General features: G+C 40.0%; 1 protein-coding gene across 1 annotated transcript in view; it reads left to right on the forward strand.

The window, feature by feature from the left end:
- FAH (fumarylacetoacetate hydrolase) overlaps positions 1 to 13,217 on the forward strand; it is a 373,600-nt gene that overhangs the window by 79,957 nt on the left and 280,426 nt on the right. Inside the window, exon 5 of the mRNA XM_044077971.1 lies at positions 6,516 to 6,606. Within this exon, the coding sequence (XP_043933906.1) occupies positions 6,516 to 6,606 (91 nt within the window). The remainder of the gene's footprint in view (positions 1 to 6,515; positions 6,607 to 13,217) is intronic.

The following is a 13,217-nucleotide window of genomic DNA, read 5'->3' on the forward strand; positions in this document are numbered from 1 at the left end:
GCTGTAATACAAAGTACATACATGACTGTTTGATTTTTTTTTTTTTTTTTTTTGCTTCATGCAAGACTTTGCCAAATGGCTCCTCAACTTCACCCAGTTAGCCTAGCCTTGGCTAGGTGAGAGCCCTACAGTCTCTGTTCCTACCTATAAATCCCAAATGTGTGATTTACTCTCTGGCAAGAGTCATGTGGCATTGAGTGGACCAGCTTTCTGGTCTTATAGAGTTGCCTACACTGTCTCCCTAGGAGTACCCCAGGCAGCTCTTCTGAACTCTGCTATTACTGTCTCTCAAAGGGACCAGTGCGTCTGCACTATGAGTTCCCAAGGGGATCACTGCCTCTGCAGGCACTATGAGTTCTCCTTGGCTTCCAAGTGCGAATGCTGTCAATGTGGGTTTAGTAGACTTGGACCCCACTGGCTGTAACACCTAATGCTCCAATTAGGTGTCATCCATTTAGGCTGTAGCTCACTCCCATCCTCCCCATCTGACTCCTATAAGCACCCAAACTGCTACTCACACATATGTTTTTATGCTTAAACATAGTATTTGTTATGGACAATGTATGACATACATTAAGATTATGCAACTCATTCCTCCCAGTCATATCTCTTCCTGTAGCTCCATCATTGTATACATGAGCACTGAAGTCTCCCAGAAAAATTAGGGGTTCTCTGTCAATTGGCACATCCTCAGTCTCCAAAAAAGATGAATACTCAAAATAGTTACTAGGTGAGTAGACACAAACAGTAGCTAGATTTCCTGTATACACCTTATACTTACATTGAAGTAACCCTCTCATCTACTATAAAATTCTGTTGTAAAGCACACAGCCTGTGTATTGTGACTATCCTTGCAATTACTGGGGATGCATCTCCCAGTAATCGGCACTTGAATAGAAGAATCCATTTCTGCTTGAAAAATTTGATTCCAGAACAAATGCTTTGTGCAGAGGTAAGGCAAACTAAAGCTAGCTTGTACATTTCAGCTTGTTTCAGAAGCTCTGGACCCCTTCTGTAGCTGTGAAGTATAATATTTTGTGTCTGGAGAGCCATTTACATTTGCCGGGATCTAATTTGTTCCATTCAGCCTTTTCCTTATAGGAGGTGATCCCATACTGATTTAGACTTAGCCATTCAGGAACTCAAGAGACAAGGCAGTAGCAAGAAGCTGTGGCTGAAAGGTGTTTGGTAATTTTTGTGGCAGTAATCTTAGGGGTCACTAATGGAAAGTAGTGGCGAAGGAAGATATCAAATTAAAGAAAGAGGCCTTTCGTGCAATGCTCATGAGGTAGAACTTTGTTCTGACTGATGTGTTCTGACAGGCCAGGAAGACAGCGGCTGTGCGAGCTGTTAAAGAGAAGGGCTGTATGTGGAAGGAGTTTAGCAGGGGCATAAAGATGATTTTCTTAAAGCCTCAGAGAGGTTGTGATAAACCATCTGATAACTCCAGAGGAGAGGGTGGGATGTTGTGTGGACTTTTCTCAACTAGGAGGAGAAACTGAGCTTGAATGGGGATATTGTCAGAAGGTGGAACACTTTGAGGAACTCCTGAATCCCAGTAGAAATATCCTCCTTTGAGGATGCAGTGACTTAAGCAATTTGTAAGTCTGAGTTTATTTCTGTAGATGAGGTTACTTCTGAGATTAAACCATTCCTCCATGAGAAGACTGTAGGAATGAATTTTCTGGATATTTTTAGAATGTCATGGTTAATACACCTTTTCAGTGTTGTATGGAGGCGGGGGTGGGAGGGCAGTATCTCTGGTTGACGAGTGGTGCTTCCAGTTTTTAAAAAGGCAGGCAGGAAGGTGTATTCCAGTTGTAAAGGGATCACTCTCCTCACCCTTTGTGAGAGAACATATGACAGAGTTATAGAAAGGAGACTTGATCCAATAGTTGAACGTGTTATTTTGAGCAGTACAGATTCTGTTCTGGCTGTGGAACACTGGATCAATTCTTTGCCTTTGCACAGACTATTGGAGGAATTGAGAAAATTTCAGGGGCTGCATACATGTGTTTTGTGACCCTGGAGAAGGCATATCATTTCATACTATGGAAATGTTTGCTGGAGGTGTTTCAAAAATATTAGGTCCCAGGGCTGCTGTTATGTTCCATTCAGTCCCAGTACTCAAGGAGTGAGTGTTGAGTTGTGTGTAATGCATTTTATACACTCAAGATAGGCACAGGACCGACTCTGCCAGGAGTGTGTATTGTCCCTCTTCCTATTTGATTTTCATGGACAACCTATCATGTGTAGGTGCATAAGGATTGCATCTGTGTAGATGATGATGGCCTCTTCGAATTAAATGACTGTTATCTCCAATGTGCAGTAGAGCTTTTCAGTACTGACTATGAAGGAGTTGGGCTGGACATCAGTACCTCTAAATTAGACATTCTCTCTCTGTCTCAGGAAAGAGTGGATTGCTGTTTACGTGCGAGCGGGAGTAGCTGCTTTACATGTGTGAGGTTAAGTACCTTGGGAACCTGTTTGTTGAGTAAAGGAATAGGGGACTGGGAAATTGAGATGTAGGTAGGGGTGCAGTGGTGAAACTACAGTAAGTGTACCAGACTGTGGTGATGAAAGCTGTGCCAGTGTGTGCTCCAGACATTAACTGTAGTCATCAGACCTGTGTTGTGATGACAAATGTAGGTATAAGTAGCAGAAGTGAGTCCCTTTGCAGAGTAATAAGGTCACTGTTTATGACAGTGTGTGGAGCTCATTAATCTGGGAAAATCTTGGAATAAAGTTGCGACTTTTCTAGGTTGAAAGAAGCCAGTTGAGGTGGCTTGGGGGACTTTGAAGATGCTCTTGAAGCGTCTTCCGTTGGAGGCGTACCAGACATAACTGTGCTTGCTGGGGAATCCCTGGGGAATCCTTTCAGATGAGCTGGAGCTTTACCTACTGGTAAAAGGTAAGCCTGGTCTATGCTGCTTGTCTTGTTACTATGACAACCTTCAGCAGGACTTGTGATTTTAGAAAATAGATGGTGAATGACTGTGTATTATGAACTCTGCCATTCCAGAAGTAATCATTGTTGCTCCATTTATTCCAGGAAAACACAGAACCAAATTCTTAACATTGCAGACATTTACTGTAAACATTTATTCTCTAAGTAGGTATGCAATTTTGGTCAGTGTAACTGTTTAAAATTTAAGAGCGAGATAAATTACAGTTAATATATCTGTTAATATAAAGTACTTGTGTGATATTGTTATGGTTTACTGTGGTTTACTTATTCATTTAATTTTTATTTCATCGCCTTTTCACTTGGTTACATTGGGTTTCTTACATTTTAGCCTTCACTACTGTACACACATTACACATATTTTTTGACTCACTGAAAAGACACCTGAGTCATTTCTGATCTACTCACAAAAGTGATCACCAGTGTGTGAAATCGTGAGAATACAAACAGCGTTCTGAAATATAAACACAGACCAAGAAAGGGTTACTGCAGGGAAGCAAGCCAGTTTGCATCCCCAGCACACTCAATGTGTGTATATATCAATGCCAAGGCTATAACATAATGGGGAAAGAGGAAATACCTAGTACACTGGCAATTCAACCTTCTGGTGGAAAGCCTGGCAGCCATGTACTAGTGATTGACTGTATGGGTGTCGGTCATTAGTGTTTTACAAGCAAGCTTGGCAACCTTATTTCCTAGATAAGGTCATATGCACCTATCTCATTGTACATTCTGAATGCAAATTCTTTTCTATATTCTGATGCAAACACTCCTTGTTTCTTAACTGTTATACTGTGCTATAAGATATAGATTTAAAAGTGTATGTCTTATTTACTGGCAAGTCACTTTTCTGTGTATCTTTGACATTTACATATAAATGTATATAGTGGATATTTGTATTCTTGTAGTATGCTGCATTGCTGCTAGTCTTTTATTTTACATTCTAGCATAAAGGTATGTCTGTATTACAATATAGGGGATAATAGTCACTACAGACCATGCTTACTAGAAAATTATATCTCAACAGATGTGTACTAATGGTTAGAACCTCAAAATCCTTGCTTTGAAGTTCATGATAATTTGTGCATACTGTGAGAAGTATACTTGGTCGTTATTTCTTACAAGACATAAAGATATGATTTTTATTTTTTCTAAGTTTGGGTTCAGGAAAGGAGACATGGATAGACTTATGCTGTAGAAGCTGTATTTATGTTATGGAACCTGCTTTTGTTTCTAGTTTCCACTTCCTTTGAGATTTTAAGCATATTATATGTATGTGTGTATGTATATATATATATATATATATATATATATATATATATATATATATATATATATATATATATATATATATATATATATATATATATATATATATATATATATATATGTGTATATATATATATATATATATATATATATATATATATATATATATATATATATATATGTATGTATATATATATATATATATATATATATATATATATATATATATATATATAAATGTGTGTATATATATATATATATATATATATATATAAATGTGTATATATATATATATATATATATATATATATATATATATATATATATATATATATATATATATATATATATGTGTGTATATGTATATATATATATATATATATATTTTTTTTTTTTCCTTTTGGTTTGAAGCAGGGGTATTGGTTTCTGTTGACCCCTCCTCTTCATGGTTCTCTGTCTAGAGCCTATTCATTTACCCATCAGAGTTGTAATACTCTACTGCATATCTGATATGGGCAAGGCAGTATTAGCGTACTGTAATCTGTCCTTTTCTATACAAGGAACTTCTGTGTATTACATAGTACTGCTTGTTTCCTGTTCACACATCTGGATAGTGGGTTAATATTTTAGTTATTTTTAGAAATCAGATTGTTGAATGCAAAATGCATACATGTAAGCTGGACTGGACTGAACAACTTGTTTCAAACAGTTTAGTAGTGCTTAATAAATGTGCTAATGCACCCTCTTAGGTCAATGGAATCACAGTTTTCCTCAACCAGAGTGACCTTCATCACTGCGCCATCAATAATAGATGTGGTGTTGGTGCAGTTCTCCCAGGTCATAACTTGTAACAACACCTTTGTAGGTCTTTCCTGTTAGCTTCCAGTTTTGGTCAATCTCAGAACAAGTATATCCATCTTCCCACCAAACTGTCATCATATCTTTAACAGAGGTAATGAAGACGGTCTTATTCCCATTTTATCCTGACCAAAGCCCCTATAAATGCTAGTTAACATCAGGAAGAAATTGGAATGAGAGCCTAAAATAGAACCGTATAAGAAAAAGAAATGAACATGTAACCCAGCTGAATACCTTCCCTGCATCAAGGCTTATAGCCAGTAAAGGTCAACCCCACACAAGCATACACAGAGCAGCTAGAATCAACAATAGCATTTGATATTATAAGTCCATTTATCCTTTTCGAATCTACATGGATCTCAGTTTACCAGCTGGGGATTTAGAGAATGGTGCTGACTGCCGAGTCAGCCATGAACAGCTTATGATGGCCTGTTGACATGGGTCAGCAAAGGTTTCCTGATAAGGGGCCTTGCCATGTTTAAAAGAGCATAATTTGCCACCTTAATAAACCAAGGCAAAAAATAATTTGTACCCAAGATGTAGTACTCTCAAGTCCCATTGACCTTCCCTTATCCAATCATTTCATAGTATTCACTTTTCCTTTAACATTGATCAGGTCTACTAGTGACACTGGTCATGTCCACAAGTAGGTAAAGCCAGGGCAACTAAAAATATCCCATGGCACAAGGGCGCTTGCATAACAATTCCACGATCTAAAAAGAAAAAAAAAAACAAATTCCCCTTCTATTTAAAATTGGTGTACCTTAACTAGTGGCAAGTATATATGTTGTCCGGAAGACTTTAAAATGATGCTAAGTTACTTTTCTCCCAGAGTCTTCCTGAAAAAAGACCTTTGCTCCATTGAGGCACACCTGTTTGCTAGAACATAATAAATGCATTATCTTGCATTAAGCAGATACATTTTAAAGACAATTTTTTTTTAGTGCCCAGTCGCACCATTATTTACAGTTATTCTGGCTGATGTTTTTGCTCTTTTGTAATTAATGCAAGTCTTATTTCTTATAGATGTTTTACTTTGATTACTGTATTTTTGAACTGGCTGCTGTAAACAGATTTCACCTCCTAAAGAATAGAACTGTTTTTTTTTTTTTCTGTATTGTGGGTTAATGTGTCTCATGCATTTAAGACTGCAGTACTGTGTTTGTTCTTGGCTTGTTGCCTTGATTAATGTTATATTGTTAGTAAGTGTGAGAGAACAGATTTCTTTATAGGCTGATGCATTTATGAGAAAAGGCACTGGAGGGCAGCATCAAACTGAACGCTGAACTAATCTGCTTAAGGGAAGTCTGTCAAGCAGATATTTATGGATGTGAATCAGTTTTTTTATTGACATTTCTGCTGCATGTATGTCAGCCTTTGGTTTGCTGGAATTTCTTGACCTGTTTTTATTAACTGTTGCCAGGTGATTATACCGATTTCTACTCTTCTTGTCACCATGCGACTAATGTTGGAATCATGTTCAGGGGAAAGGAGAACGCTCTCATGCCAAACTGGTTAGTAATCCTTGTACGTATTACTTTAATGCAGACTACAGTGCTATGCTGTATGCAGAAGCCTAAGAGAGAGACAGAGAAGACAGATGGACAAAATAACTTGACTGTAAAGTATGATTTGAAAATGTTTTTAAGGTTCTTCCATCAGTTTATAGCAAATGCCTGTGATTTAATGCACTTACTTTTTGTAAGTGATATGACTTTTGAGATTATTCAGTGGAGAAAATGTCCTAAGTTGTTCAGTGTTTGCCTTTATAGGTTAAATGTGGGAACATAATGTGATGTGTCAAATAAAGGACAATAAGCTGCTGTTTAACTCCGCATAAGTAATTTGGCAGAGGTTTTACGCCGGATGCCCTTCCTGACGCAACCCTCCCCATTTATCTGAGCTTGGGACCAGCACAAAGAAATGCACTGGCTTGTGCATCCCCAGAGAAGTATGTAAGAGTGGTACAGGATATGTACGAGGGTAGTGTGACATTGGTGAGGACTGCGGTGGGAGTGACAGATTCGTTTAAGGTGGAGGTTGGATTACATCAAGGATCAGCTCTGAGTCCTTTCTTATTTGCAGTGGTGATGGACAGGTTGACAGATGAGATCAGACAGGAGGCCCCATGGACTATGATGTTTGCAGATGACATTGTGATATGTAGTGAGAGTAGGGACCAGGTTGAGGAGACCCTGGAGAGGTGGAGATATGCTTTAGAGAGGAGAGGAATGAAGGTCAGCAGGGCTAAAACAGAATATATGTGTGTAAATGAGAGGGAGGGTAGAGGAATGGTGAGGATGCAGGGAGTAGAGTTGGTAAAGTTGGATGAGTTTAAGTACTCTGGATCAACAGTTCAGAGTAATGGTGAGTGTGGAAGAGAGGTGGAGAGAGTACAGGCAGGGTGGAATGGGTGGAGAAGACTGTCAGGAGTGATTTGTGACAGACTGGTACCAGTAAGAGTGAAAGGGAAGGTCTACAAGAGGGTAGTGAGACCAGCTATGTTATGTGAGTTGGAGACGGTGGCATTGACGAAAAGGCAGGAGTCAGAGCTGGATGTGGCCGAGTTAAAGATGTTAAGATTTGCACTGGGTGTGACTAGGATGGACAGGATTAGGAATCCGTATATTAGAGGGTCAGCTCAGGTTGGACAGTTTGGAGACAAAGCAAGAGAGGCGAGATTGCGTTGGTTTGGACATGTGCTGAGGAGGGATGCTGGGTATATTGGGAAAAGGATGCTAAGGATGAAACTGCCAGGTAAGAGGAAAATAGAAAGGCCTACGATAAGGTTTATGGATGCGGTGAGAGAGGACATGCATGCAGTTGGTGTGAAAGAGCATGATGCAGAGGACAGGAAGAAATGGAAATAGATGATCCGCTGTGGCGACTCCTAATGGGAACAGCCAAAAGAAGATGATGATGATGATGAAGCTGCTGTTTAACTCTTCATATGACACAAACGTTTAACCTTCATTATAATACTGTAGCTGTAATACATGCTGGGATGGAAGTTTATATGTGCATTTATTTTCTTTTGTCCCTGTGTATTTGGTACATCAGGCTTCATCCTTGGGATCAAATGTAGCCAGGTGGAATACAACTCCCAGCCCAAGTAATGTATTATTTAATGCTATTTTTGTGGTGCTAACTTTCTGAGTATGGGCAGCTTCACACATTACAGTACTTGAACATCACTGAATACTGCAAAAAAAATGTTTTGTGTACTGCCAGAGCATGGTATGGAAATGCCTGCACCAATTAGACATAAATAAGCATATTACAGAAGGCAGTCACGTGTAACATGTAAGTGAATTGAAGCAAGGCACGTAAAGTAAAGCTGCTCTGATGTTTTGCTGAGACATCAAAATGAAAACTTTGAGGCAGAGTGATTATTTTACCTATTTTGTGGGACTGGAATCCTATTACATATATCTATTTCGCTTGAGAAATGTATTTATCACTGAGAAGAAAATGGAGTAACTGAAATCTCATGTACAATACTTAAAGAAATAGTTAATAGTCTGTGTTCTGCAACTAGTTAATAGTCTGTGTTCTGCAACTAACTAGGAAGATGGAGTAGCTATGAAATGCTGTATATAATGCTTACAGAAATCTGTTTGAAGTTATAGACATAGGTGCAGATTCAATAAACCCTAAATGGGCTGCTAAAAACATCATGATATGCTGTATATGCTAATTACAGCATAAGTAGCTGAATTGTATGGTAATCAACCAGTCCAAGATGGAGGAGCTATTCAACAAAATGTAAAGCAACCATGTAGACTCAGTGTTGGTTTTCCCTACGAATTCCAAAACCTAATGGAGTACAGCCATGGAAGCTAGGCTAAACAGAATGTTAGGGCTGCTGTTGCTGTTGTTCATGTGTATGTGGAGCAGGCCCAAGTCTGTACTACTTTGGCTGCTAATAGACCATGGTCAAGGAGGACAAGAGTTTTTAGACCCTGTTTAACTTTTCTTAATCTGCACGAGGTAGAAAATATAGAGCATTACAGGTTGGATAGAGAGACGCTACAGGAACTCTGCAACTGTCATCCTCAACTGAGAGGAAGGGAAAATCAAGGGGAGCCAATACCATTGGAGACTAAGGTATGTGTCGCACTTAGAATTTTAGCTACAGGAACCTTCCAGAGACCCACAGGGGACATGCTGGGGGTATCATAAGCATCAGCATCCAGGATTCTCCATCGATTCCTGAATTCTATGCTACAACATACCAGTGAGTACATATGTTTTTCCCATACAGGTGAGTTGAAGACAGAGCCAGAACTATGCAGGAGTTCTACCCTGTAGCACACTACCTGAAGTCGTGGGTGCCATAGACTGCATACATGTAGAAATCAAAGCACCACCTGGGAAACAGGGAAGGGTGTACATAAATAGAAAGGGCTACCACTCTATTAACTGCCAGGTCATGTGTAACTCTAAGGTATTCATCCTGAAAGTGTGTGCTGACAACCCAGGTTACCCAGACAGTTACCATGACTTGCATATCTGGCATAACTCTCAACTGTATGAGATGTTTACTAGGGGGATTTCCTGCTGGGTCATTTACTGGGGGATGCAGGTTATGCACTAGAACCATGGCTGATGATGCCCATCAGAAATACACACACCAGCTGAAGAACACTATAATGAGGCACACACTCAAGCAACAAATATCATAAGAGCATGTGTTTGGGCTGCTGAAGTGTCAGTTCTGGTGCTTAGATACACCTGGGGGAGCCCTGCAGTAAAATCCCTGTATATGTGCTGAAATATTCATTGTCTGTGCCATGCTCCACAACATAAGCCTGAGAAAACAGCTTCAGCAGGAACTGCAAGAGGAAGGGCCACATATCCCACCACCACAGGCAAGGTCACCACAACCACATGCAGGTGAGGAGTCAGAGAGGAAACCAGCAGCCACTGTGGGTGCAAGCAGCTGTAGACATGCACAGTATGGTCTCACACTGGCCAAGAGGCAATGGATAGCACGCTCACCACCTAGAGGGCTAAAACCTTCATCGTACGCACATATATATACAGTAAAATTTATGTCCGGTAACACTCTTTACTTATCCACTTAATAGCTATGTACTGATTGCATCAGACAGAATCAGCTCTGATTTAAAATGCTTGCAACTGCTAGATTTCCAAGGTAAGTATTGAACCTGGAATAGAAAAATAAATGTCTAAGTATACAAATGAGTGGCATATCCTTGCATAATGTTAGTTGGTAATGTCAGTAAATATAAGGTGGGTGACTTTTAAAGCAATTGCAACAAGATTTGACAGTATTGACTTATGTGAATATATGCCCTCTATCAACTAATAGGCCTTTCATCTAAAATGTACAGATTTTCACTGAATGTCCACGTTTTGCCCTCATACATTTGTAATGGCAAATCATTAAAGAGTGAAGTTAGAAAATGATACACATTTCAGTTTCAGACTTCATATCCCTTGGAACAAACATAAAATTAGTAATGCATAAATGCAAAACCTGTTATTCCATCAACTGTAAGACCACAATGTTTATAAACTCTCTTCATTGTTGGGCCTTTGTCACACTTTTATTTATGGCTTGGTCAGGCTAAGAATTTGGCAGGGATGTACACATTACAAAAACCTATAAGAAAGCAGTGCAGTTACTAAGTACTGAGTCAGCTATGCACCCTAAACATCACACCAAAGACTTAATGTATTCCTGACTCCAAAATTTAGAAAACAAGGATATGGAACAGTTATCATTTGCACGGGTCTTTTTTTTTTTTTTTGGGGTGGGGGGGGGGCAGGATGTCTAGGTTGATACACAAAGTAGTGAGTGCATGTGTTTAAGTAATAGAAACAGGTAGACATTTGGATAAAGTATCAAATGGCCACTGAGACCAAATGAGCTTTAAGCCTTACACCTGACAAAGTTAACTGTTGTGTGCATGTCTGTATGGGCACTCCAGATGGAACTGGTGTGCGAATATTTGCAAGAACACAGCCAAGCAGTATGCTAGCTCTACATCCTGGTATGTCGGACAGGTGTGAGCTATGCATGGTAGAGGTGATAGTTCATTTTTGTCCCCAATCCTGAGATCTGTCTCTGCCAGGAGTTGCACTAGCACATTCATGCCCACGGTCATATGCAGTGCTGCTACCTGAACATGACTAATGTCTGCTGGATGAGCTCTTCTTGCAACTAAGCCCAGGACCACCACCCCTTGGCCTGCCAAGTCTTGGTGTGGACACCCCAACCACTGATGAAGCAGTGGAATTAGTGCCAATATGGGAGCGTGTTTGGGCAAGGCTGCATCTGCTAGCATCAGATGATGTGGCTGACCTACATCCACATGGATGCCATCCAGCTCCCAGCAGATGTTCATCAGACACCTCCTATTCTAATGTCCCGGTCATCCAATCCATTGAATTGGCAACACAGTGGAGGCAGTCACAAATGTCAGCCTATGCAACAACTACATCCCTAAGCATTTCCTTGGAGGCCATATTGGAATATGCCTGCACCTCCATGATGGCCCTAAATGTATGTCAAGTGGCCCAGAAAGGCACACCTGGATCAGGTTGAGGATGAACAGCAGGCCTCGTCCGAGCAATCATAACTCCCCAGCATGGCACCTGTCCCATACTTTGGCTATGGCCAGAGTCAACAGGCATTGAAGCTGCAGTAACCACACTACTCTGATCAGATGTCTCACCCTCTACCGGTCCATTGTCTGAGGCCTCACTAGAATGGGTTTGTGTTGGCCTACTGGCTGTGTCTGATGGCATTACAGGAGATGGCTGAATGTCAACTTCAGTGTCAGATTCAACCTCTGCCCCCCCTCGACTGTGCCTGTGTTTGGCAGCCATCATCATCGGAGTCTGCCGATACTATGACATCAGGTTGTAAGAGTCCTACACTTCCACTGTCGGGATCACCTGTGATAAACAACAAACAGAGGAAATAAATGAATAGCTACACTACTACAGTATATGCTAACAAACTAACACTGATGTCACTATCAGACTTTTTACAGCAATACACACACAGTCCTGACACTGACTTTACACATGCAGATAATTGAATATTTCTGTGAAATGCTCATCAGTACTGGAATAAAAATGTTTGGCTTACAGTGTGCAGATGACTCCACACTTGCTAGTGAGGATGGTCCTGGAAGTAGTTAAGCAAAATGTAGTGACACTATCATGGCAATAACAATAACACAGGAGCAAAAAATGTTAGCCTTTATATATCCATTACCAATACATTTAACTGAAACTTGGATGACACGCCCACCCCAAGACAATGTGTAATGATCCAGAGTGTATTAACTGTATCAATCTATAACTAGTCTCCCTTCCATAAAAAAATTATTAAACCAACTTAAATATCGCTTTCAATATTTTAATATACAAGATATATTTAAAAATTGACATGGGTAAGCCTACCTGGAAGCTCGTTCTGGGACATACTTTTCCTCCCTGAAACAGCAGCACCAACATCAATCACATGCTGTTGTGCACTTTCCACTGGGCTCTCTGGATTCCTGACAGTGGACAGGAACTCTTTGTTTGGTGTCACTGGTGGCTCTGTAGCAGGCTCCCCCCTCATAGTCAGCTGTCCATGGGCTAATACAGCCGCTGTCTTCTGGGCCAATGAAATCATGTCAGAGGCCCTGTGACACACTTGATCATATGTCCTGCAGTGTCCCCCAACATCGTTCACATCCTTCACTATCTGGTTCCAAATTTGCATTCTTCCAGACATATCCCCCACATCCTCTCTCAAGCAGAAAGATACCATGTTGCTGAAATGCTTGGGATATCGCATTGTTTTTGGATTCATTGAAGGGGTGTTTGCAGGAATTGGGAAACTTGGGTGCCATAGTCCTAGGTGACATAAAACATAAAAGAAGGATACTACACATAAATATCACATGTATTAAAGTCCTGCTTAGATGTAACCCATTTAGTTTTTCAGTTTTACCCACTGGAAAAAAAAAAAAACTTTCAAGGTATTGAAATATAAAAAAGGGTTATGTGGTTGTAACATATCACAGTCACACACAAATCAAGGTTTTATCCAAAACAAGGAGTCACAATAGCACAACAAACCTCCTGTAAAAACATTTTG

Source organism: Protopterus annectens, chromosome 7.part0 (genome assembly GCF_019279795.1).
Source record: "Protopterus annectens isolate FY-2018-M chromosome 7.part0, PAN1.0, whole genome shotgun sequence".
Lineage (NCBI taxonomy): Eukaryota > Metazoa > Chordata > Ceratodontiformes > Protopteridae > Protopterus > Protopterus annectens.